This window comes from Pantherophis guttatus, chromosome 17, assembly GCF_059756535.1.
Source record: "Pantherophis guttatus breed Tessera chromosome 17, ASM5975653v1, whole genome shotgun sequence".
Lineage (NCBI taxonomy): Eukaryota > Metazoa > Chordata > Lepidosauria > Squamata > Colubridae > Pantherophis > Pantherophis guttatus.
In genome coordinates, this window is record NC_142079.1 from 6,570,322 (window position 1) to 6,595,300 (window position 24,979).

Genomic DNA, 24,979 nt, shown 5'->3' on the forward strand with positions numbered 1-24,979 from the left:
ATGGCCTGATGCCCTTCCTGTCACCAATGCGGAGTTTTGTTCAGTGGATATATTCTGTGTGCGCAGAGAGAGAGAAATATCAGCCTCTACCTAGGATTGAACTCACAGCTTTCTGATTGTGAGGTGAGAGCTCCACCTCTAGGCCACCGCCACCACTCCAAGCAACATCCATCCATCTCTTTTGATTATTTCATGCATCGGATGCCTCACCAAAGTACCTTTTCTGGCCAGATTCCCAGGTGAAAATAGAGTCTCGCTTGGAGCATTAGATGCTGGACGTTGTCCGGATACATGGCCAAATACAAGTCCAAAGAGTCTCTCAGGAGCTGGTATGACTGGTCAGTGCTTTCCCTAGCAAACAGACAGCAACACATTCAAATCAAAGTCATGATTTATTCATTCATTCATTCATTCATTCATTCATTCATTCATTCATTCATTCATTCATTCATTCATTCATTCGAATTTCTATACCGCCCTTCTCCTTTCAGACTCAGGGCGGTGAACAGCCAAAATAAAAGCATTTATATATAAAGTACGATTAAAAACAGATAAATCTATGTTTTCATAGATAACATTTACCATCATCTACTGTGATGTCCCACTGTCAATTAACTACACCATTAGCTGACCAGTCACCAACCCAGACCTTGCATCAAATGCATAATTAATGTTGTTGCTTATACGTTGCCGCTGGTCAAGAGCTATGACACAACTAGTCCTTTCTTTCACTGTCAAAGAGGTTCTGCTATTGTTTTGACATTTCTTTCAACGGTTCGCTCAAATGTTGCTGCCTTTTTTAACTACCCTTCTGTGTTCTGTAACAGTAAGAGAATAACACAGCTGGAAGGGGCCTTGGTGGTCTTCTAGTCCAACCCTCTGCTCATTGGAAGCTTTCAAGAAGAGACTGGATGGACAATTGTCTGGAAGAGTATAGGGTCTCCACGCTATAGTGTTCCTGACAAATGGCTATCCAGTCTCTTCTTAAGGGCCTCCAGTAGTGGAGCACCACAATTTCTCCATGGTCATGTGGGGAGTTGGACTTCCATAGTCAAGTGAGGACTTGGACCTCCATAGTTAATGAGGATCTGGACCTCCATAGTCAAGTGAGAACTTGGACCTGCATGGTTAATGGGGACTTGGACCTCCATGGTCAATGAGGATCTGGACCTCCATAGTCAATGAGAACTTGGACCTCCATAGTCAAGTGAGGACTTGGACCTCCATAGTCAAGTGAGGACTTGGACCTCCATAGTCAAGTAAGGACTTGGACCTGCATGGTTAAGGAGGATCTGGAGCTCCATGGTCAATGAGGATCTGGACCTCCATGGTCAATGGGGAGTTGGACCTCCATAGTTAATGAGGATCTGGACCTCCATAGTCAAATGAGAACTTGGACCTCCATGGTCAATCAGGATTTGGACCTCCATAGTTAATGAGGATCTGGACCTCCATAGTCAAGTGAGAACTTGGACCTGATGGTTAATGGGGACTTGGATCACCATGGACAATGAGGACTTGGACCTCCATAGTTAATGAGGATCTGGAGCTCCATGATCAATGAGAACTTGGACCTCTATAGTCAAGTGAGGACTTGGACCTCCATAGTCAAGTGAGGACTTGGACCTGCATGGTTAAGGAGGATCTGGAGCTCCATGGTCAATGAGGATCTGGACCTCCGTGGTCAATGGGGAGTTGGACCTCCATAGTTAATGAGGATCTGGACCTCCATAGTCAAATGAGAACTTGGACCTCCATGGTCAATGAGGATTTGGACCTCCATAGTTAATGAGGATCTGGAGCTCCATCATCAATGAGAACTTGGACCTCCACCGTCAAATGAGGACTTGGACCTCCATGGTTAATGAGGATCTGGAGCTCCATCATCAATGAGGACTTGGACCTCCATGGTCAATGGGGACTTGGACCTCCATAGTTAATGAGGATCTGGACCTCCATGGTCAATGAGAACTTGGACCTCCACAGTCAAGTGAGGACTTGGACCTACATGGTCAAGTGGGGACTTGGACCTCCTCTAATGCAACGGAACTGCTAATGCGAATGCAATCTTTCCTAGATTCTTACCTCTTTCCAATATTTAGCAGGTTGCCCACCATTCGCTGCAGAACCTCTTTGGCTGTTGCCACGCCATAAAATTCCTCCGTCACATGGTGCCCAATCAAATATTCACATTCTTTGACCGTCAGCTGCCGCCCCTTCCCAAAAGCATCGATGTATGTGTAGTCAAAGATATTTGTGCTCCTGACAAAAGAAAAACGAAACCAAAGGGGGAATTCGTTTCTGATCATGCTTCTGCTCATCATCTTTGGTGCCTGACAGGACCCTCCCTAGTTTTCCAGAGGGGAGAAGGAAAGGAGGAAGGAGAGAAATACAACTAGCCCTCGACATACAACAGTTCATTTAGTGACCGAAGTTAACACCAGCTCTGAAAAAAGTGACTTATGACCGTTTTTCACACTTACCACCGTTGTAGTATCCGATGGTCAAACAATCAAAATCTGGACGCTTGGCAACTGGCATATATTTATGATGGTTGCAGTGCCCTGGGTCATGTCCTTTTGCAACCTTCTGACAAGCAAAATCAATCATCCTCTTTTAAGGACCCCATAACCCCTTGTGGGTTATGTGGGGTGGAGTCTTGGCCAACTGACTGGAGCTGAATGTTTACTGGCCGGATGCCCTTCCTGTCGCCAATGCGGAGTTTTGTTCAGCAGATATATTCTCATCATGTCCCGAGAGAGAAATACCTGCCTCTACCTAGGATCGAACTCACAGCCTCCTGATGGTGAGGTGAGAGCTCCACCTCTAGGCCACCCGCACCACTCCGACAAGCAAAATCAATGGGGAAGCCAAATTCACTTCACTAACTTTAAAACTGCAGTGATTGATTTAACCAGTGTCGAGAAAGGTCGTAAAAAGAGGCAAAAATTCACTTAACAACTGCCTCATTTATGTCATGTGGCCAGCATGATTCAATGCCAAAGGCTCACGGAAAGCTGTTCCTTTCCCACCAAAGGGGGTCCCTATTTTTCTACTTGCAGTTTTTACCTGCTTTTGAACTGCTAGGTTGGCAGAAGCTGGGACAAGTCACGGGAGCTCACCCTGTTACGCGGCACGAGGGATTCGAACCGCTGAACTGCCAACCTTTCGATTGACAAGCTCAGCATCTTAGCCACTGAGCCACCTGTCTAATATAGAGCTAGTACTCCCACACTATTCTGCAGGGCTAACAGAAAGCCCATCTCTTCATTTTTTTTAGCCCTTCAGGCGGCTGAACTCGAGTGCCGTTTTGAAGCTTTCAATGGAGGCTTTGCAAAAGAAGTCAAAGGGTTGCATCTCCTGCCATGAGGCTGGACGGTGTGAAATGGCGCCGCTTAAAATGATAAAGAGAACTGATAGGGATTCTGAAAGCGTCACGAGCGGCCTACGAGTAAAAAGCTGCTTTCTTTTCCTTCCAGACAGCTGTGTCCTCATCAGCCTTGTAACATCGAGTGAGAGCTCTTGGAGGGCTGGATTGATAGCTTTCCGTTCCCACGCCAACCTCTCCTCCCGGAGTTAATGAGATGGTAGGAACGATGCTCGCGATGACGGATTTCTCTATTAGTAAGTAATAGGGTCTTTCTAACGGAGCACCGCCATTTTTCTTTCATGGAAAGAAATACATTTATACCCCTCATTTTTTTTCCCCCTATGACTTCATCGTCTGGCACAGCTTAACAAGAGAATTGCAACCTGGGATGTTTAAATGTAGTGTTGACTTAAAAGTCTTCCTTCTCGCTCGCCCGGGGAGGAATTGCACAGAAGTGGAACAGAAGTGGGTGGGGGGTGGGGGAAATAATGCTTACCCTTCTTTTCCCTGGCACCATCTGAGCAGAAAGTGACTGGGGAAATTGACCGCCTCGAGCTGGACGCCCAACTGCTTGGCAATCGTCAAATACAGCACCGACAAGCTGATTGGAATTCCGGTCCTGCGAATCAAAACCTGAAGAAAAGGGAGAAGAATGAGAAGTCTGTGGAGATTCTCGGTCATCCAGGTCACGGTTGCCCCAAAGGTGCTTTTTCAAGAGGCAACTGGACTTTCTTGGTTTCTTCCTTGCAGACGTTTCGCTTCTCATCCAAGAAGCTTCTTCAGTTGCCTCTTGAAAAAGCACCTTTGGGAGAAGAAGGAGAAGTTTTGGCTGCTCCTTGGATCTGGATCTGGAGTATGCTTGGGAGAGCTTAATGCATACATTTTATGCCAATAGATTTGAAGATATGGTAAGAGTAGAGTAGAGTAGAGTAGAGTAGAGTAGAGTAGAATAGAATAGAATAGAAATAAGGACTAGAGTAGAATAGAATAGAAAAGAAATAAAAAGTAGAGTAGAGTAGAATAGAATAGAAATAAGGAGCAGAGCAGAGCAGAGCAGAGCAGAGCAGAGCAGAGCAGAGCAGAATAAAATAGAATTCTTTATTAGCCAAGTGTGATTGGACACACAAAGAATTTGTCTTGGTGCATGCTCTCTGTGTACATAATCCTTGAGTTATGACCGTAACGGAGCCATAAATGTAGGCTGGTTGCTGAGCACCCACAAATGTGGTCATGTGACCAAGGGGGGAATGGTATGTGACCATCAGAACTTTGAACTGGGATTGTGTAAGTACCCCATGTGGTACTTTGAATTATTAAGCCGCCAGTCATAAATCAAGGATTATGTGCCCATCAAACTGAACAATATTCCAAATTGAAATATCTCTCATATTCTGCCAATAATTGCTAGGTATCCTGGCCACTGGCTGCTTAAGGATGAACAGAACATAACTACAGTGCAGATGGCTAGATTCTGCACAGAAGCACTGGGGATTCATCGCAAACACGTTATCTTCTCCACCATAGTGATGTTATAGAACAATTGGGGCAAACCCTTTGCACTGCTTAGTCATTTCCCTTTTAGCATTGAACCTACAACGGGCCACACATTTTATGGATTGTAATTTTAGTATAGTTAGACCATGTATAATTGACAGTCTGGATTTTATCTTACATTTTAGTAGTTATTTATTATTTTATACTAGAATTTTTAATTGTATATTTATGGAGTGTTTTTATTTGTTCCGGTCTCTGGTCTATGTGTCAGGGTTCCAAGAAACACCCCCAACGAAATCAAACTCCGAGGCTTGAAGTTCCTCAAAGCTAACTTTTATTAGAGATGTCATATTGGCACACCTGGGAAAACCCGAATCCGAGAGCTTCCGGGTTTTCCACACCCAAACGAAAGTTCAAGACCTCGCCCATCACCCACATGTCCATCACATGAACCAATCAGGTACCCTCCGGAACAGAAGATACCTCCTCATTCTTCTCAGCACAGCTGCAGGGAAGAGTGGCATTGACTTTTTGGAAAGAATGTTATTTTGACTACCTATCATCTTCACTCCATACAACCCCCCCTCCCATTTTCCCACAGTAGGATTCGTGGCAGGCCTGAAGGCACAAAGGTAAAAATATGGCTTCCAGGTCTGACAGTATGACTGCAATACACTGAATTGAATTGAAAACTGAAATACAGGCTAAAAATATGTCCTTGCCTGGTCAAAGCGAACGCCTTACCTGATGGATGTATGAATTCTGACAATTGTAATAATCCACTTCGTTCCCTCGGTACTTCAACTGCTCGTAGAGGATGCAGTTCATGGCATCCAGAACCTGCCTCTGGAGCTCCACCTGAGAGACGATCAAGACCTCTCCTTAAAAAAAAACGAAAGGCAACGAAAATAAGAGAAAGGAAATGTTCTTATTCATTTGTACCTCGTCTTTCTTCCCTTAGCATTGTCGCCCCCTCCACCAAGTTTTCTCAGCAAAGCCGGTCGGGCTGATAAAGAGGATGATGGGCCCCCAAAGGGACCTTGTAACCGAGACGGGCAGCATAAAAATGTAATAAAGAAATAAAATAAAGCTACGAGAGTTTCCACCACATCGTCCCGTTTGGTTTATTTATTTAAACTAGCGAAGGCAATTCTTATTTGGATAGTTTACCTCTCCCTTTGGAGTAGGTAACCTTTCTTCTTCCTGTTTTTCCACAAAACTATCAAGAGGATAGACACATTATAGCACTTAGCAATAGCACTTAGACTTATATATCGCTTCAAAGTACTTTACAGCCCTCTGTAAGCAGTTTACAGAGTCAGCCTCTTGCCCCCAACAATCTGGGTCCTCATTTTACCTCATTTGAGCCGCTCACGATCGAACTGCTGGCAGCCAGCAGAGTTAGTCTGCAATACTACATTCTAACCACTGTGCCACCATGGTCTGTCCTTCCTTCCTTCCTTCCTCCTCTTCCCTTCCCTTCCCACTGAGCAATAGCACTTAAGTTATATACCACTCCATAATGCTTTACAGCCCTCTCTAAGCGGTTTACAGAGTCAGTTATTGCCCCCCAACAATCTGAGTCCTCATTTCACCGACCTCAGAAGGATAGAAGGCAGAGTCAACCTATGCTCTTCAGGTGTGGCTGAATGAAAACTCCCAGCATGCTCTACTCTGCTGGATTTCATGCTGCTGGAAGCTGCTGCCCAGTCACATCTGTATTTTTCCAACTTCAGCAACTTTTAGATGCATGGGCTTCAAATCCCAGAATGCTCAGCATCAACCATACTGGCTGGGGAACTCTGGAAGTTAACTAGTCACCCATGCCAAATTGATGTCGATAATCCAAGTTACTCATTTATGGATTAAACTTACCAATGTGTCAGGTCCAAAATTTGTTGTCAAGACCGCCTATCACGTTTCATAGCAGAAAAAACTGGCCCAAGAGAACTGTGCTTAATGCCATACCTGCTTTTCGGTCCACAGTGGGATGCCTGGAGTTTTTGGATTTGAGAAATTTACACACTTTAGCAGCAATGTCATCAATCTGAGCTTGGATACTCTTGAGGGAGATGTCCGACAAAGGGTTACAGTATTGGTCAACCAGCACGGCCCCTAGGAAAAGACAGGAGAGATCCAGGACATGGGTTTGGGAGGGCAGATAGCAATAGCAAGTAGACTTATACACCGCTTCACAGTGCTTTACTGCCCTCTCTAAGCGGTTTACAGTGTCAGCCTGTTGCCCCCCAACAATCTGGGTCCTCATTTTACTGACCTCAGAAGGATGGAAGTGTCAGGATTCCAAGTAACACCCCAAACGAAAGAAAACTCCGAGGCTTGAGTTTCCTCAAAGTTACATTTTATTAGAGATGTCATATTGGCACATCTGGGAAAACCCGAATCTGAAAATTTTCAGGTTTTCCCCACCCAAAGGAAAGTTCATGTCCCTGCCACATGTCCATCACATGGTCCAATCAAAGCACCGTCCCAACTGGAGATGCCTCCCAGTTCCAGCCTTCCAGGGGCAGGGCAAGATGGCCTTGACTCCTTGAGAAAGGAATGTTATTATGACTATGTATCAGTCTGGCTCCATACAATCCCCCCTCCCAGTTTCCCACAGTAGTAAATGTGGCAGGCCTGAAGATCCAACGAAAAATATGGCTTCTAGATCTGACAGGAAGGCTGAGTCAACCTTGAGCCAGTCAGAATTGAACCCCTGGCTATGGGTAGTTAGCCTGCAATACTGCATTCTAACTACTGGGCCACCATGGCTCTATCTGTCTCACTGTAGATAAGAAAGACTACAATCTATCTATCTACATAGGACAGGTAGGATAGACTACAATCCTAAGTGGAAACATCATTTTTACACAGAATAATAGAATCACAGAGCAGACATTTAGGTGAAGGGCTCACTAATGTAGCTGCATGAAATCAAACTAGAGCAATGTTTTTCAACTTCAACCAGTTTATGTTGTGTAGACTTCAACTTCAAAAATTCTCCAGCTAGCATCCCTATATCTTGGATATCTATATCCCTATATCTTGAGGTTGGCTGACCAACCTCAGTGTGAAAATATTCAGAGTTCCAATGGATATATTTTAATATTTAAAATTTTTAACTTTTAACAGGGTCATTTTTCACTGAAAGTCTTGTGTTTTTCACTGTTCTTTGAAATTTCTTTCCTCTTCAGTTTCCGAATCATCTATGCTAATCTCCTATTCCTTTAAACAATCCTTCTGTCTTATTTTGTTACAATTCTTTAAATGTTGTTTCCTACAAGTGTATCTTAAAGGTAAAGGTGAAGGTTCCCCTCGCACATACGTGCTAGTCATTCCCGACTCTAGGGGGCGGTGCTCATCTCTGTTTCAAAGCCAAAGAGCCAGCGCTGTCCGAAGACGTCTCCGTGGTCATGTGGCCAGCATGACTCAACGCCAAAGGCGCATGGAACGCTGTTCCCTTCCCACCAAAGGGGGTCCCTATTTTTCTACTTGCATTTTTTACCTGCTTTCGAACTGCTAGGTTGGCAGAAGCTGGGACAAGTCACAGAAGCTCACCCCGTTACGCGGCACTAGGGATTCGAACCGCTGAACTGCCGAACTTTCGATCGACAAGCTCAGCATCTTAGCCACTGAGACACAGGGTCCCTGTTATTTCCTATAAATGTGTCTTACAGTCTTACAAATGTTACACTGTGTCCATGTCAACTTTTCTGGGACATTACTAACCTTCTAAAAAGGATTGCTCATCTGCTGAGTACTCAAGATAAGTCTTCAGTTTCTTTAAAATATTCTGTTGCCGCAGGAAGTAAAGAATTTTCTTTGCATAGTACTTCCAGGTCAGCCCTTTCCTGCAGAGTAAAGGAAGCCACCATGATGAGCAAGATGAGCAGCAGAGGTTTGATAATAAAAATGTAAAACACCAAGAGTGGAAAACACTAAGATTGTAAAGAGGAATCCTAGACAAATGTTTAAAAGTGATTTTAGACATAAAACAGGAAAGTCAACCAAGAGCCCAGAGAGAAAAGCAGGTTTTTATTAAAATATTAGCATTTTTTGTTTGTTTATAAAGATAATTTCATTGTTGGATCATGATATCAACTTATGATAGGAAGCTTACAGAAAATAGCAATAGCAATAAGATATATATCATTTCATAGTGCTTTATAGCCCCCTCTAAGCAGATTACAAGCCTCTTGCCCCCAACAATCTGGATCCTCGTTTTACCGACCTCGGAAGGATGGGAGGCTGAGTCAACCTTGAACTAGTCAGGATCGAACTGCTGTCAGTGGGCAGAGTTAGCCTGCAATGCTGCATTCTAACCATTGCTCCACCACAGAATTGCAGTTCCATTTAAAAACAATCCCACCCTGCAGACTTGGGAGCGGTATATCTGAAATATTTTCACAAAATACACATGAAAAGTTTTCGTTTGGCTATTTAACTTAAAAGTGGTTAGATCCCATCCAACTTGCGGCCCCTTGGATCATCCTTTCAGAGAGATATTCTTGCCAGATCCCTCAATGCCTTCAACAATGGAAGAGCTTCTAACGTACCAGAACAATTCTTAAAATATTCAAGCAGATATTCAGTGATGCATCTGCCTTGAAAGGAGCCCGTTGAACTGGGCAGCCCAATCAAACATCAGCACATGAAAACTTTTATGACGTTTTGTATGACGTGTGTCATACAATGTTTTATAAAATTTGCCAAATGAGAGGCCAGGATTTTGGATGCCTCCTGTAAGTCAACCCATTTGAGGTACCTCGGTTCAAAAACCGTTGCCCTGTGAGGCATCATTTCGCGCAGTTAAAGGTTACGAGAATGAGAGTTCTCGTGTGGTATACAGAGGAATTCTTAATTCTTGTAAGGTGTATCATGCTTTTTCAGCTGAATCTACCTCAAAAGGTTTGCTAGCAAGATAGGTAGGCTGGTTTTGAGCACCTTGGAGAACAGGCAGGACATACAAGTGTAATTTTTTAAAAATAAAACGTAAAGTCGATGTGTATGTTACGCACCCTGAAGAAACAGCCAAATGTTCTTTCCTAGGGTTTTTAGACTCAGCCTCACCTGCCTCCTGTATTAAGAATGGACATCAGCTCATCTTCAAAGAAATGGCTGGGGCAATCAAGAGTCTCGATATCAGTGAAGCCATCACAGGGCACCTAAATGGAAAAAAAACAGGGCAATTATTCCACTGCTAAAGAAGCTTTCTATAGAAGAACCTCAAGAATAATCAGACACACTTTCATCTGTTGCTGTTTGATAGGTTCGTTGTTATTAAAAGGAAAAAAGACCACCTGTTGAACAAGATGTCCTTGTAAGCCACCTTGAGTCGCCATGTTTGAGTAGGCAGCAATATAAATTTTCTGAATGAATGAATGAATGAAACCACTTTAGCAGATTTGACTTCTCCAAGCCCCAATGAAACCTGTTAAGAGTTTGAAGCAAAGCTGCTTAAATTATTGTGGTGGTGGGGCAGAGTTTCCATGTTTGGGAGCCCCAAACTGATTCTTTGATTCATGGGGCACATGCCTATATTTTTAAAATTACAGGTAGTCCTCGACTTATAACCACAATTGAACCCAGAATTATGGTCATAAGTTGTTGTGGTCATTAAGCAAGGTGTCCACACAATCCTGGCTCTCCCCGTTGTGGTCATTATGTGGACCATGCGGTTCCTTTGGGGATGGAGGAGGCCCTCAGTTGTTGAACAAATGGTCATAAGTTGAGGACTGCTTGCATTCTCGACATGTGATTATTCTTAAGATTTGATATCCAGGAGCTCCAGGTAGCAATCTCCATTTTATCCCCAGGTGTAAGATCTGTGGGAACGACCTTCGAAAGACAGGAGGAAGGTGCTTAGACCAGAGTTTTTCAATCTTGGCAACTTTAAGATGGGTGGACCAACTCCCAGAATCCCCTGGCCAGCGTGCTTTAAGATGGGTGGACTTCAACTCCCAAAATTCCCCAGCCAGCGTGCTTTATGATGGGTGGACTTCAACTCCCAGGTTCACCCAGCTAGCATGCTTTAAGAGGGTGGACTTCAACTCCCAGAATCCCTTGGCCAGTTTGTTTTAAGATGGGTGGACCTCAACTCCCAGGATCCCCCAGCCAACGTGCTTTAAGACAGGTGGACTTTAAACCCCAGAATTCCCTGGCCGGTTTGCTGTACAAAGAGGTAACAACAATACATTTGATTTTATTTGCAAGATCAAGCAGAAAATTCTTACATGCTCTGAAAAGAACCTTTTGGAAAACGAGGCGACGACCGTTTGGGCTTTCAGTCCTGCTTTATGCCGTTCTTTGTATTGCTCCAGCCAATTCACACTGTCTGCCTGATTGTAGTATTTCATTAAGGAAGGCCACCTGCGTCAGAGAAAGACAAACCGAACAAAAAATTCTCATCTCCAGTCGACACACGGTAATTAAAAATCTGAACAAAAGGCTAACCGTTGGGCAGACCAAACCAAGGTTATCCTTTATTAGCAGATTAGGGGGAGGCGGGAAAGTTTACCCATTTATTTTAGATTTGCTGTAGAGATTTTTTTTTTTAAAAAAAAGTTTACTTAGTTGCCCATCTACCAAAAGTAACAGTAGAGCAGTGTTTCTTTAGCCAGGGCAGCTTTAAGATGCGTGGAATTCAACTCCTAGAATTCCGGGAGTTGAAGTCCACCCATCTTAAAGTCACCAAGATTGAGAAACACTGCAGTAGAGAGTGCCCGCTGAATTTGGGTGAGCAGGAAGGGGGGGAAAAGATGGGGAATTTTTTCCAAAGTTGGCTGCTGAGCCTGAACAAATGGCTTAGTATGGAAACAATCGTCTTCCACTCAGCTCCGCAGAGCTGTTATTTTGGGTTTCCCGACCAGTTAACAGACCCACCATGTCCTCCTCAATGACAGAACCTTCTAATTACATAAAATAAACAGCTTAATGATGTTATTCGTGGGCAGCCACCGATTCCTTCTCCCTTTCCCATCAACTGTTCATTCAAAAGTGCAGCAGATGAACAATCCTTTTTAGAAACCCCTATAATGGCTAGGTCAAAGGGAAAGAGAGGCCATATACACGTGTGACTCAGGGTTGAAATCCAGCAGGTTCTGACGAACCGGTAGCGGAAATTTTGAATATTTCAGAGAAGCGGCAAATATCACCCCTGGCTGGTCCCAGAGTGGGGTGGGAATGGAGATTTTGCAGTATCCTTCCCCTGCCACGCCCACCAAGTCATGTCCACAGAACCGGTAGTAAAAAAAAAATTGGATTTCACCACTGGTGTGACTGAATACTACGTGAATGTTCTAAAAGAAGCCACTGGATTAAGGCAATCCAATGCACCAAATTCTGCTTAATTTATTTTATGACTCGGTCCATGGGCTAAAGAGCCATGATTCAATCTGGATGGCCACATAAACCTTTTTAATAAATAAAAGGATGCGCCTCAGATAAACCCAGTCAGAGCTGAAGAAGCTTCTGGGATGAGAAGTGAAACGTCTTCAAGGAAAAAAAAAGCACTTTTGGGACAACTTAATAATATTTAATTTAATAATAATTTAATAATAAAACAAAACAAACAACCATGACCAGGAGGGCTGAGAATCTCCACAGACAACTCAAATAAACCACATCACCATATCTACAGAAGCTTGCAATGATGCCACACAATGTACTGTCATTGGAGTTTTTTTTTTTGCTTTTTAGTTCAGGACTTTTACCGATATCTCTCTTTCTTTCCCTGCTGGAGAGCGAAGTACAACTCGCAAGCATTTGCATTAACACTTGCAGAGTCAATAATGACAAGAGAGCTGGAAAGAGATATATGTAAATTTTCTCTTCCAGGGAGAAGGGGAAGTTTGCCGGCTGCCTGGCTTTTGTTCATGTCTTGGCAAAGGAAGACAAGCTTTTTTAAAAAAAAATAAATAAAAATTCCCCCCCCCCTTTTCCCAACTGCCAGTTGGCTTGTAAAACTCCGAACGAACAGTTCAAAGGAAGCAGATATCCCCGTCTGCACCTGCAGAAGAGGCCGAACCATCGGCGAGTTCAGCAAGCTAAAAAACTCTGCGTTTGCTTCCAAGCGGCATCCGCGATTCAGAGATGAGGCTTTAGCCTGCCAGCAGCCAAATTGGACCATCCAAAGATTCGGATCCAACCGTGTGGGCTGGCGAGAACGGAGGCCTGCCTTCCAAAAGCAGCCGTTTCTTTGAGCGCGGAGACTTTCTGGCAGGCGAAGAGTTATTGACCTGTTCCTTTGGGCCGGGCTCCATTTGAAGTAATTACATCGGGAGGGCTTTTAAATCCTCTCCTTGCAAATTTCGGTTGGAGGAATTATTCTCTACCCCGCTGCCTTAAAATAAACAGTTGCAGTAATAATGCAGCCGTGTGTGAGAAGCGACCGTATTCCAGGCAAAGAGTCATTTGGCGCTCGCTGGCCTTCGTGCCACCAAATTCATCTTTCACTGAAAAGGAACTGCATTAAGGCAGAGATGAAAGCAAGCAGATACAGGGGGGAAAAAAAAAAGGAAAAGAAACAATAGCAGCTTTGGGAATGGCAAAGTCAGTTATTGGAAGCATTCCTCACAAACACTGCCTTTTGTCAACTCCAGATAGTAAACTAATAATAAAAAAAAAGTTTATAAGCGTGGACAACCAGATGCCTATTAAAAAGGATGGATAAAAAACATTCTCTCTCTGAATTTTTAACTAGGATACGTGTCACTGGCGACTCAGCAGAAAGAGCTTTTGAAGTCAGAGAGAATAGCTAGGTAAATGATAATCTAGTAGGGTTGTATGTATGTATGTATGTATATATGTATGTATGTTTCATAAGGAGCAAAGGATGGGGAGCTGTTCCTGTTGGGTATCTTACCGGAGAAATTCAGTAAAGAAAATACATATTTGATTATATATGTAATAACGGCAGCAAGAATGGTATTTGCACAAAATTGGAAAGCGGAAAAAATTCCTACAAAGGGAGAGCTAATTAAGAAAATATTAGAATGGGCACAAGTGAGTAGATTAACATTAGCAATTAGAGAGAAGGAAGAATCAGAGTATTACAACATACGGGGGCAATTTTATCAATGGATAGAGACTGAATATAGAAAATAGACAATGTAAAAATAAGAAACATGGGGAAAATATGTTGTAATACATTAAATTTAAATGTAAGAAGATAAATATGTACTAAGAAAGTGATGATAAATGTTGAATATGACACAAAATTTTTTATACCTAGATGTTACACTGATTGATTAGTGATGAAGTGTTTGTTTAAAAAGAAAAAGAAAATTGAAAGCAAAGAAGCAATGGGTGGAAACTAATCCAGGAGAGAAGCAACCTAGAACTAAGGAGAAATTTCCCGAGAGTTAGAACAATTAATCAGTGGAACAACTTGCCTCCAGAAGTTGTGAATGCTCCAACACTGGAGGTTTTTAAGAAAATGTTGGTTAACCATTTGTCTGAAGAGGTGTAGGGTTTCCTGCCTGGGCATGGGGTTGGACTAGAAGACCTCCAAGGGTCCCTTCCAACTCTCATCATTCTGTTCTGTTATTCATTCATTCATTCAATTTCTGTAGCCGCCCAACTCAACAAGTGACTCTGGGCAGTTTACACTTCTAAAATTATAAAACAATCAAAAAGAGACATTAAAACAGTAAAAACATCCACAAACAGCAGCCATGATGATTCATCATCTAACGGTACAGCCAAATAACACATTCGGAGCTCCAGGCCTGAGTTACACAGCCAAGTTTTTAAAAGCCTTGAAAAAGGCCAACAGGATTGAGTCATTCTAATCTCTGAAGCACTAAAAAAAAAATGAAGCATGAAAAAAGATATTTTAAAAGTGGCTTCGGGGCAGGTGGTTGGCATCTACAGGTGATCCTCGACTTACGACCACAACCGAGCTCAACATTTCTGTTACATTCGTTAAGTTGCCTCATTTTACGATCTTTCTTGCCACAGTTTTTTTAAGTGAATCACCGCGGCGGATAAGTTTAGTCATCCGGTTGTTAAGTGAATCTGGCTTCCCCATTGACTTTGCTTGCCAGGTCGCAAATGGGGATCACGCAACACCAGGACACTTCAACTGTCGTAAGTACGCAACAGTTGCCAAGCGTTGTGAATTTGGATGACATGATCATTTAGACGCTGCAAAGGTTGTTAAGGGTGAAAAATGGTCGTAAGTCCCTTTTTTTCAGGGCCGTTGTAACTTTGATCGGTCACTAAATGAAACGTTGTAAGTCGAGGACTGCCTGTATTCGGGGGAGGGTTTCAAATTCCCAAGGCCACGCTTGTCATGTCATTTAGTTTAGGAACAGAATTTTGATTCGTCCAGACAGATCCTCAAGTTATGACTATTCGTTCAGGTCCCCCCTCCTTGCCCTCTGCCCATGCCCAGAGGCATCCCTTGGCATCCTAGCCGTGTGCTGCAAAACAGGGAAATCCTTTTGGCTTGGGGCATCACCCTCCTCTTTGCACCAGGCTCTCTGCACATGACCAGAAACACCCCGTTTCCGACCTGACACCCCGATGCATCGCATGCTGCAAACCCAGCTTTTCCTAGCTGGGATTCCATCCGTCCTCCTTCCCCCCCCCCAAGCCCTCTGCCCATGCTCAGAAGCCTCGTTGCTCTGTTCCTGGCCATGCCCAGAAGCACCGCTTACCAACCTCTCCATTCCTGGTGCATCACGAGCTGCAAAACAAGGCAGCTTCTTTGGACTTGGGACATCTCCTTCTCCTACTTGCCCCAATCGCCCTTTACACATGCCCAGACACCCTGGGGCTCCTCTTGGTTGGGAGTAACCCCGTCCTCTACCTCTGCACATGCCCAGACACCACCCATGTGCAAAATCTGGACACACCTCCTGTTTGGGAGTAACCCCTCCTCTATCCCAGGCACACTGCTGTACCCGTGGGGCAAAACCTGGAAGCCCCTCCTGGTTGGGAGTAAACCCCTCCTCTACCCTTGCACTCTGCACATGCCCAGACACCACCCATGTGCAAAACCTGGACATGCCTCCTGTTTGGGAGTAACCTCCTCCTCTATCCCTGTACTCTGCACATGCCCAGGCACTCTGTTGCACCTGTGGTGCCAAACCTGGACACACCTCTTGTATCCCTGCACTCTGCACATGCCCAGACACCCTGGTGCACCTGTGCTGCAAAACCTGGACGCTCCTCCTGTATCCCTGCACTCTGCACATGCCCAGACACCCTAATGAACCCGTGGTGGAAAACCTGGAAGCCCCCCTCCTCTACCCCTGCACTCTGCACATGCCCAGACACCATGTTGCACCTGTAGTGCCAAACCTGGACGCTCTTGTATCCCTGCACTCTGCACATGCCCAGACACCCTAATGCACCCATTGTGCCAAACCTGGACACTCCTCTTGTATCCCTGCACATGCCCAGACACCCTAGTGCACCCGTGGTGCCAAACCTGGACACTCCTCTTGTATCCCTGCACTCTGCACATGCCCAGACACCCTAGTGCACCCGTGGTGCCAAACCTGGACACTCCTCTTGTATCCCTGCACTCTGCACATGCCCAGACACTATGTTGCACTTGTAGTGCCAAACCTAGACACTCCTCTTGTATCCCTGCACTCTGCACATGCCCAGACACCCTAGTGCACCCGTGGTGCCAAACCTGGACACTCCTCTTGTATCCCTGCACTCTGCACATGCCCAGACACTATGTTGCACTTGTAGTGCCAAACCTGGACACTCCTCTTGTATCCCTGCACTCTGCACATGCCCAGACACCCTAGTGCACCCGTGGTGCCAAACCTGGACACTCCTCTTGTATCCCTGCACTCTGCACATGCCCAGACACCCTGATGCACCTGTAGTGCCAAACCTAGACACTCCTCTTGTATCCCTGCACTCTGCACATGCCCAGACACTATGTTGCACTTGTAGTGCCAAACCTGGACACTCCTCTTGTATCCCTGCACTCTGCACATGCCCAGACACCCTGATGCACCCGTTGTGCCAAACCTGGAAGCCCCTCCTGGTTGGGAGTAATCCCCTCCTCTACCCCTGCACTCTGCACATGCCCAGACACCCTGATGCACCTGTAGTGCCAAACCTAGACACTCCTCTTGTATCACTGCACTCTGCACATGCCCAGACACCCTGATGCACCTGTAGTGCCAAACCTGGAAGCCCCTCCTGGTTGGGAGTAACCCCCTCCTCTACCCCTGCACTCTGCACATGCCCAGACACCCTGGGGCAACCCGTAAGCTCCCCCTTCCTCCCCCCCCCGGCCTGCTCTCTCTCTCTCTCTCTCTCCCCCCCCCACCCCGCACTCTGCCCACGCCCAGGGGCGCCCTTGCCCGCCCACCCACCTGCGCCGCAGCTGCTCCCTCCAGACCTTCCCGCGGGGCTGGCAGGCCTCCCTGAGGTGGCGGCAGGTGCAGGACAGGCGGCCCAGGTCGGAGGCGCCCAGCGAGCCGCAGCACAGGATGAGCTCCAGAAGCTCCCCGGGAAGCTCCGTCAAGCCGAGAGGAGCCGGGGAAGGGGCTTGGGCGGATCCGGGGCCCGCCCGTTGCTCCTCACAGGCCTCTTGGGCCGCCGCCTCACAGGCCTCCCGCTCGGCCGCCGCCATCTTGCGCGCCGCTGACGGGGAGCGTCTCTGGAGAGGCCGAGGGGAGGACTGCGCATGCGCGGCGGGAGGGGCTCTTCTCCTCCTCCTCCTCCTCCCCCCTCCCTCGGGGGAGGCTCTCAACTCAATTCAATTCAACTCAACCTTTTTTTTTTTTTTTTATCAAGAGTTTTAAGAGTTGAGTTGGAAGGGACCTTTGGAGGCAGGGCCGGATTTAGATGAAAAGAGGCCCTAGGCTATTCCACTTATGAGGCCCTTTCACCTATAGTGAAAGTGTAATTTTAATTTTGCTAACAATTTGAATGTAGGCCCCTCTTGATCTTGAGGCCCTAGGCTGAAGCCTAGTTAGCCTATAGGAAAATCCGGCCCTGTTTGGAGGTCGTCTAGTCCGGCACCCCCTTTTGCTCGCGCAAAAGAGACCTGTGCTAGGGATTCGGAACCGCCGACTTTTCTGATCCGACGAAAGCTCGGTGTCTTCGCCGCTGAACCCCACCTCTGATGCAACAACTTCACGGTCAATGCACAACAGGTTGTGTACGGTTGAGGTTGGACGAGCCTCCTTTAGGGCAGCCCACCCCCCCACCCCCCCTCCCCAAACACAAAATACATGTCAATGACTCATAGGGAAAGAAGAAAGGAGGAGGAGGAGGAGGAGGAGGAGAAGAAGAAGAAGAAGAAGAAGAAGAAGAAGAAGAAGAAGAAGAAGAAGAAGAAGAAGAAGAAGAAGAGGAGGAGGAGGAAGAAGAAAAAAGAAGAAGAAGAAGAAGAAAAGAAGAAGAAGAGGAGGAAGAAGAAGAAGAAGAGGAAGAAGAAAAAAGAAGAAGAAGAAGAAAAGAAGAAGAAGAGGAGGAAGAAGAAGAAGAAGAAGAGGAGGAGGAAGAAGAAGAGGAAGAAGAAGAAGAAGAGGAAGAAGAAGAGGAAGAAGAAAAGAAGAAGAAGAAGAAGAAGGGGAAGAAGAAGAAAAGAAGAAGAAGAAGAAGAGGAGGAGGAGGAGGAGGAGGAGGAGGAGGAGGAGGAGGAGGAAGAAGAAGAAGAACTGGGCATGGCTAGTCTAGTGAAGAGAAGGACCAGGGGAGACAGGATAGCAGTCTTCCAATATTTGAGGGGCTGCCACAGAGAGGAGGAAGGGGGTCAACCTATTTTCCAAAGCACCTGAAGGAATAATGGATGGAAACTGACCAAGGAGAGATTCAACCTGGAAATAAGGAGAAATTTTCTGACAGTGAGAGCAATCGACCCATGGAACAGAAGTTGCCTTCGGAAGTTGTGGGAGCTTCATCCCTGGAGGCTTTCAAGAAGAGACTGGACTGCCATCTGTCAGAAATGGTGTAGGGTCTCCTGCTTGTGCAGGAGGGGGTTGGACTAGATGACCTCCAAGGTCCCTTCCAACTCTGTAATTCTGATGAGGCATTTGATCCCACCCTCGGGTTCAACCCAGTCATTTCCCACACGGCTGTTGAGAGCCGCTGATTTATATTGATAATTTATATGCTGCCCAATTCCGAGGGACTCTCGGCGGTTTGCACTAATCTCAAAAGGGATGGGGGGACGTCTTTGTAGTTAGATGTTTGCTGTGCATGATGCAATCCTGGTTAATTCATGGTTAAGCGAGCCCTGGTTTGGCGTGGATGTAAGCCATAAGCCTGGGTGGGGAATCCCGGGAGTTGAAGTCCAACCCTCTTGAAATGATCACATTTGAGAAATGCTAGCTTAGAACATGAATGTGAAGTAGGATTTTTCGATAGTCCTGCAATATATCACAGGAAAGTTTTATTCACATTTGTGGGTATGTTTCTTGACCCACTGGCTTCCTGGACAAAACCATAGAATCGGAAAAGCTTTCTTGTTGATGTGCAATCACCTGATCCCTTCAGCATCTTGACTTTTTTGGGGGATCCATTCTTCATGCTGAAATCTCATCCAGGCCCCCTCGGCAACCTTCTGAGATCTTGGCAGGGCCTGTTGTGGGCCGCCAGCGGCCAGCGGAGCTGGTGGCAGACTCAGACAGTGAGGAGGTTGGGGAGGAACAAGGGTCAGTCCTGGAGTCTGGGAAAGGCTCTGATGAGGGCTCTGCGTCGGAGGCAGAGAGGGGGCCAGGGCCGTCCAACAGTTATCAGCTGCCTTTGGAGTTGGATATCAGTGGGGCAGAGGAACAGCTGGAGCCTGTTCCCGATGTGCGCATGTGCAGAGTTGCCAGGAAAAGGGAACAGCTAAGGAACAAGGGCCGACTCAGGAGTAAAGGCACAGGTGGACGGTGGATGGCCCCTCCCATAGGGAATAAAGAGCAGCGAAAGGAGAGGGGAATGGAGATTTTACAGTATACGTCTCCTGGAGTGGAGTAGGAATGGAGATTTTGTGGTAACCTTCCCCTGGAGTGGGGAGGGAATGGAGATTTTGCAGTAACCTTCCCCTGGAGTGGGGAAGGAATGGAGATTTTGCAGTATCCTTCCCCTGGAGTGGAGTGGGAATGGGGATTTTGTGGTAACCTTCCCCTGGAGTGGGGAGGGAATGGAGATTTTTTTTTTTTTTAATTTGATTTATATGCCGCCCTTCTCCGGAGACTCAGGGCGGCTTACAATGTGCTAAGCAATGGCCTTCATACTTTTGTATATTTATACAAAATCAGCTTATTGCCCCCACAAACTGGGTCCTCATTTCACCTACCTTAGAAAGGATGGAAGGCTGAGTCAACCTTGAGCCTTGGCGAGATTCGAACCCTGCAGTAATTGCAGGCAGCTGGTCTTAATAACCAGCTTAATAACAGGGTGCCTTAGGCCACTGTACCACCAAGGCTCAATAACCTTCCCCTGGAGTGGGGAAGGAATGGAGATTTTGCAGTATCCTCCCCCTGGAGTGGAGTGGGAGTGGGGATTTTGTGGTAACCTTCCCCTGGAGTAGAGTGGGAATGGAGATTTTGCAGTAACCTTCCCCTGGAGTGGGGAGGGAATGGAGATTTTGCAGTAACCTTCCCCTGGAGTAGAGTGGGAATGGAGATTTTGCAGTATCCTCCCCCTGGAGTGGAGTGGGAATGGGGATTTTGTGGTAACCTTCCCCTGGAGTGGGGAGGGAATGGAGATTTTGCAGTAACCTTCCCCTGGAGTAGAGTGGGAATGGAGATTTTGCAGTATCCTCCCCCTGGAGTGGAGTGGGAATGGGGATTTTGTGGTAACCTTCCCCTGGAGTGGGGAGGGAATGGAGATTTTGCAGTATCCTTCCCCTGGAGTGGGGAGGTAATGGAGATTTTACAGTATCCTACCCCTGGAGTGGAGGGGGAATGGAGATTTTGCAGTATCCTTCCCCTGGAGTGGGGAGGGAATGGAGAATTTATCGTATCCTTCCCCTGTCACGCCCACCAAACCACGCCCACCAAGCCATGCCACGCCCACCAAGCCACACCCACAAAACCGGTAGTAAAAAAATTCGAAACCCACCACCGCACAGGGGTTAGATTCCTTGCCGCCCCCACCCACCCCCCACTCCAGGCTAAGCCAAATGCACGTCAACGGTATTAAGGGGATCCGTAGACTGACGGAGGGTGGGCAAGTCTCCTCCAAACCCCAGCAGTGCTAAAACGCCCCTCTTAACGCGTGAATTCTAAAAGCAAGCTTGAAAAACACCAGGCCGGACAAGCACGAGGCATGGAATTTATTATTATTATTATTATTTTTTAATTGATTGCAATGCGAACAGGCATAAGTATGTTTTTTTTTCCTTTTTTTTTTTTTTTTGGAGTTCCATAAAATCAGATCGAAACTATACATAAAGGTGCATGCTTTGTAGAACAGTGTGGATATCTTGCAAACATGAGCAGGAATCAGTCCATGAGAGAGAGAGAGAGAGAGAGGTGCTGAGCACGTTATACAAATGGAGATTTTGCAGCATCCAGAGCTAGGAGGAGGAGGAGGAGGAGGAGGAAGAGGAGGAGGTCGAGGAAGGGGGGGCCCAGCCGCTTGAAGCATTGTTATGATCGAACACAGCTCCTTCCTTCCCTCCCTCCTTCCCAAGAAAGGGTTCCTTGGTGTATAGGGGTAGGGTAGGGTGTGCTGCTTGTTTTCCAAGAGGCTGCTTGAGCAGGGGGTTGGACTGGAAGACCTCCGAGGGTCCCTTCGAACTCTCTTAACCTGCTATCGATCGCGCTCTGCCCATCTGCCTTTGGAAATGCGACCGGGATTTGAACATCTTCAACGGGTGGCAGCCACCAATAAAGTAAAGGCACATCAGGGAGACAAGGCAAAAAAAGGAACAGGAGAGCTAGGGATATACATTGGCCAGGAGAAGGACACCTCTAAATATTTTCAGCACGGCCTGTGTTACAAGGTTGGCTGTTCCCAGCCCAAAATTAGGCCTTCCTTCGTCCCGCAACCCCCTTTATGGCACGCTGACGTCTTGCAACTAACAGAACAATCCAGTTTGCCCAGTCCACACAATTGTTTTAGCATTGGATCAACCTGGATTAGATTGCTTGTGCAAACCGGACAATCCTGTTGGAAAAGAACCACGTGGCGGTAGGTAGGCGCAGCCCTCCAAGGTGCCCCAAAACGAAGCAAGGGTTTGTTCGCCGGAGAAAGATGCTTCGTGAACACAATGGGCCTTTTAACACGCTGGAACAGGGAAGTTGGGGGGTTGAGAGAGAGAGAAAAAACCTTGGCTGTGAAACGATTCTTCCCTTTTGCTGCTCCTGCTGTTGTTGGAAAGAGAGGAAAGGGAAATCCAGAGCCGCACGGAGGGGAAATCAAAGGCTGTAAACATCATTTAGTTCCTTAGTTCCAGTGAGGAGAAAAAGGAGGCAACAGGCAAAAAAAAAAATCCGGATGAGGTCCCTTATGACGTTTTTTCCCCGACGTTTGGATCTTCTTGTTTCAGGCGTATTCGAGGGACAAAGATTTGCACAACGGACTAAGCTTAGTCCAGCCACAGCCATGGATAAAATATATTCCTGGATCAGCAGCCCCCAAACTTTGGGGCACCAGGGACCGATTGCATGGAGAGAAAGGGGACCGGAGGGACCTGGATTCGTGTGTTGCCTGCATCCCACGAATGGGGCTTTGCTTGTTTGCGTGGCTCGGTTTCTTGCATGCCGTGGTCCAGCCTGGGAGTTGGGATCCCCTGACGTAAATGATACAGCGAACCAGGGTGGATAAAAATCAATGATTTTTTTTAAAAAAAATAAAAAAAATCAGACTTTTTTTTAATTTAAATCGGATTTTTTTTTATTTAAATCGGATTTTTTTGATTTAAGTCGGATTTTTTTGATTTTTATCGAATTTATTTTAATAAAAAACTTCTGGGGTAAAAATCTATCGTAAGATAGTTTTCTATTTAAGATACATAAATCATTTAGTTTATTCAGCATGAAATGGAACTTAGTTATGTAGCATGAGGCTGTATATTCTGCAACACTGGGACTATCGGTGAGTCAACAGTGGGTCAAAGGAGTAGCAGAGATGACAGTTGCTCTTTAAAAATTATGATTTAAATCGAGTTGATTTAAATCGAGCCTTTTTACTAGTGATTTAAATCGTGATTTAAATCGTGATTTAAATCAGCTCGATTTCAATCAAATCCACCCTGCAGCAAACCGAAGCCGTTTCCTGTTATCAGCAAAGGGTGGCCAGTAGCTTAGTCACTTTTTCAGGACAAACCCCCTACGGCCAATTGACCACGACTCACTGCGGCCACCTCGCCCCAGCACAGCTTCCCGCGGCACAATTTGACGTGTGTCCATCGTTTCATTCAGTTGGCTTTTATTTAAAGGGCGACCCCGTTTTCGTCAAAATTATACTGTAACCCTTGTATTTCTTTCTTTCTTTCTTTCTTTCTTTCTTTCTTTCTTTCTTTCTTTCTTTCTTTCTTTCTTTCATTATTGTTGTTGGCCACAGTTCCATCAACATTCAATTAACTTTTATATTTGTTGAATTGTCCTGTGGTGAGTTGTGCAGTAGCGAGTTGGCCGGAATGAGTTGTCCCAGAATCACAGAATAACAGAGTTGGAAGGGACCTTGGAGGTCATCTAGTCCAACCCCCCTGTTCAGGCAGGAGACCCTAAAACATGTCCCATTTCATTTTCAACAGATGTCCTTTGGGGTTTTTTTGTGTGTGTTTTTTTTCCAAAAAAAGCTCTTAACTGCAAAACTAAAACTAGAAACAGCTGGTGGCCCAACTCGGATCAGAACCAGCGATAAATGGGATAGGAGAAGCTATTTCCCTCCCCTCAGACAAGGGTGTATAGGGGAAGTGGGGAAAAATAGAAATAGGAGGACAATAGCAATAGCAATAGCAATAGCACTTAAGACTTATATACCGCTTCATAGTGCTTTACAGCCCTCTCTAAGCAGTTTACAGAGTCAGCATATTGCCCCCAACAATCTGGGTTTCCTCATTTTACCCATCTCGGAAGGACGGAAGTCTGAGTCAACCTTGAGCCGGTCAGGATCGAACTCCTGGCAGTTGGCAGAGTTACCTGCAACACTGCTTTCTAACTACTGCACAGGAAAGGAAGGAAGGAAGGAAGGAAGGAAGGAATAGCAACAGCACTTAGATTTCTATAACGCTTCACAGTGATTTTACAGCCCTCTCTAAGCGGTTTACAGAGCATCTTTCCCCCAACAATCTGGGTCCTCGTTTTACTGACCTCGGAAGGATGGAAGGCTGAGTCAACCTTGAGCCTGGTGAGATTCGATCTGCCAAACTGCTGGCAGCCGGCAGACAGCAGAAGTAGCCTGCAGTACTGCACTCTAACCACTGTGCCGCTCTTAGCAACAAGAGTCGCTGCTAGAACAGACTCATTTTTCTAGCCACTCTAGCCTCCCAACTCTTTTGTTCCAAGGTGTCCATAACTTCAGAGGACTCTTTAAATCCAGGTCTAGATGATTCAGAGGACCAAAGTTAAAATTAGTGAACTGTGACTGATCTCGGTTAGAGCGTAGTTTGATATTTCAGGTCCGGCAATGGGGTCGGCTTAGTGAGTTGTGCAAATGCTAAGTTCCCTGGTGGATTAGCTGATCCGCATTGACGTTGTTGGTATTTAATGCTCTTTTCTTCTAGCACGCTTCCCTCATTTTTTTTTTTTCTGCTCATTTTTATTTTATTTTTTTTTCAACCACAGAAAAGACTGATAATCCATAGAGGAATACAAGTAAGGTAAACATACATACAGGAACAGCTTTATGTAAACTCACAATTAACCGGCTCGCGCTCCAGACATCCAAGTGATGCGGCTGCTTTAAAAGGCAACATCTAAGCAGTTGTGTGTCTATCTGTGAAAACGCCGACACGCTAATACAGTGCAAGACATGATCTGAACCTATCACAGTGTGGTGGTTTGAATTTTTCTCTTCTTTTTTTCAGTTTCTTTCTTTTCTCTTTTCCTTTTGAAATATATATATATATATATATATTTTGAAGGCAACAAGCTGTATTTCTTTCTTTGATCATGAAGGCATGGTACAATCAAGAGTTTAGGAAGGCATGAATTAGGACCGAACTAGAATGTAAATTATTAGGGACTAAGA

The 24,979-nt window shown here is 45.8% G+C and overlaps 1 protein-coding gene across 3 annotated transcripts in view; it reads right to left on the reverse strand.

The window, feature by feature from the left end:
- Nucleotides 1–17,523, reverse strand: part of FBXO21 (F-box protein 21) — a 29,667-nt gene extending 12,144 nt beyond the window's left edge. The window contains exons 1-10 of one of the 3 annotated variants that reach the window (XM_087880195.1): nucleotides 17,212–17,500; nucleotides 14,257–14,475; nucleotides 11,098–11,233; nucleotides 9,935–10,029; nucleotides 8,594–8,715; nucleotides 6,833–6,979; nucleotides 5,609–5,745; nucleotides 3,867–4,003; nucleotides 2,086–2,262; nucleotides 219–351 (exon numbers count right to left, since the gene is read on the reverse strand). In XM_087880195.1, the coding sequence (XP_087736321.1) occupies nucleotides 219–351; nucleotides 2,086–2,262; nucleotides 3,867–4,003; nucleotides 5,609–5,745; nucleotides 6,833–6,979; nucleotides 8,594–8,715; nucleotides 9,935–10,029; nucleotides 11,098–11,233; nucleotides 14,257–14,351 (1,179 nt within the window). In that variant the 5' untranslated portion in view covers nucleotides 14,352–14,475; nucleotides 17,212–17,500. Of the gene's footprint in view, nucleotides 1–218; nucleotides 352–2,085; nucleotides 2,263–3,866; nucleotides 4,004–5,608; nucleotides 5,746–6,832; nucleotides 6,980–8,593; nucleotides 8,716–9,934; nucleotides 10,030–11,097; nucleotides 11,234–14,256; nucleotides 14,476–17,211 lie in introns of all 3 variants that reach the window. The other 2 variants (XM_034405974.3, XM_034405976.3) reach the window with 2 other exon arrangements.
- Between the last annotated feature and the right edge of the window lie 7,456 nt (nucleotides 17,524–24,979).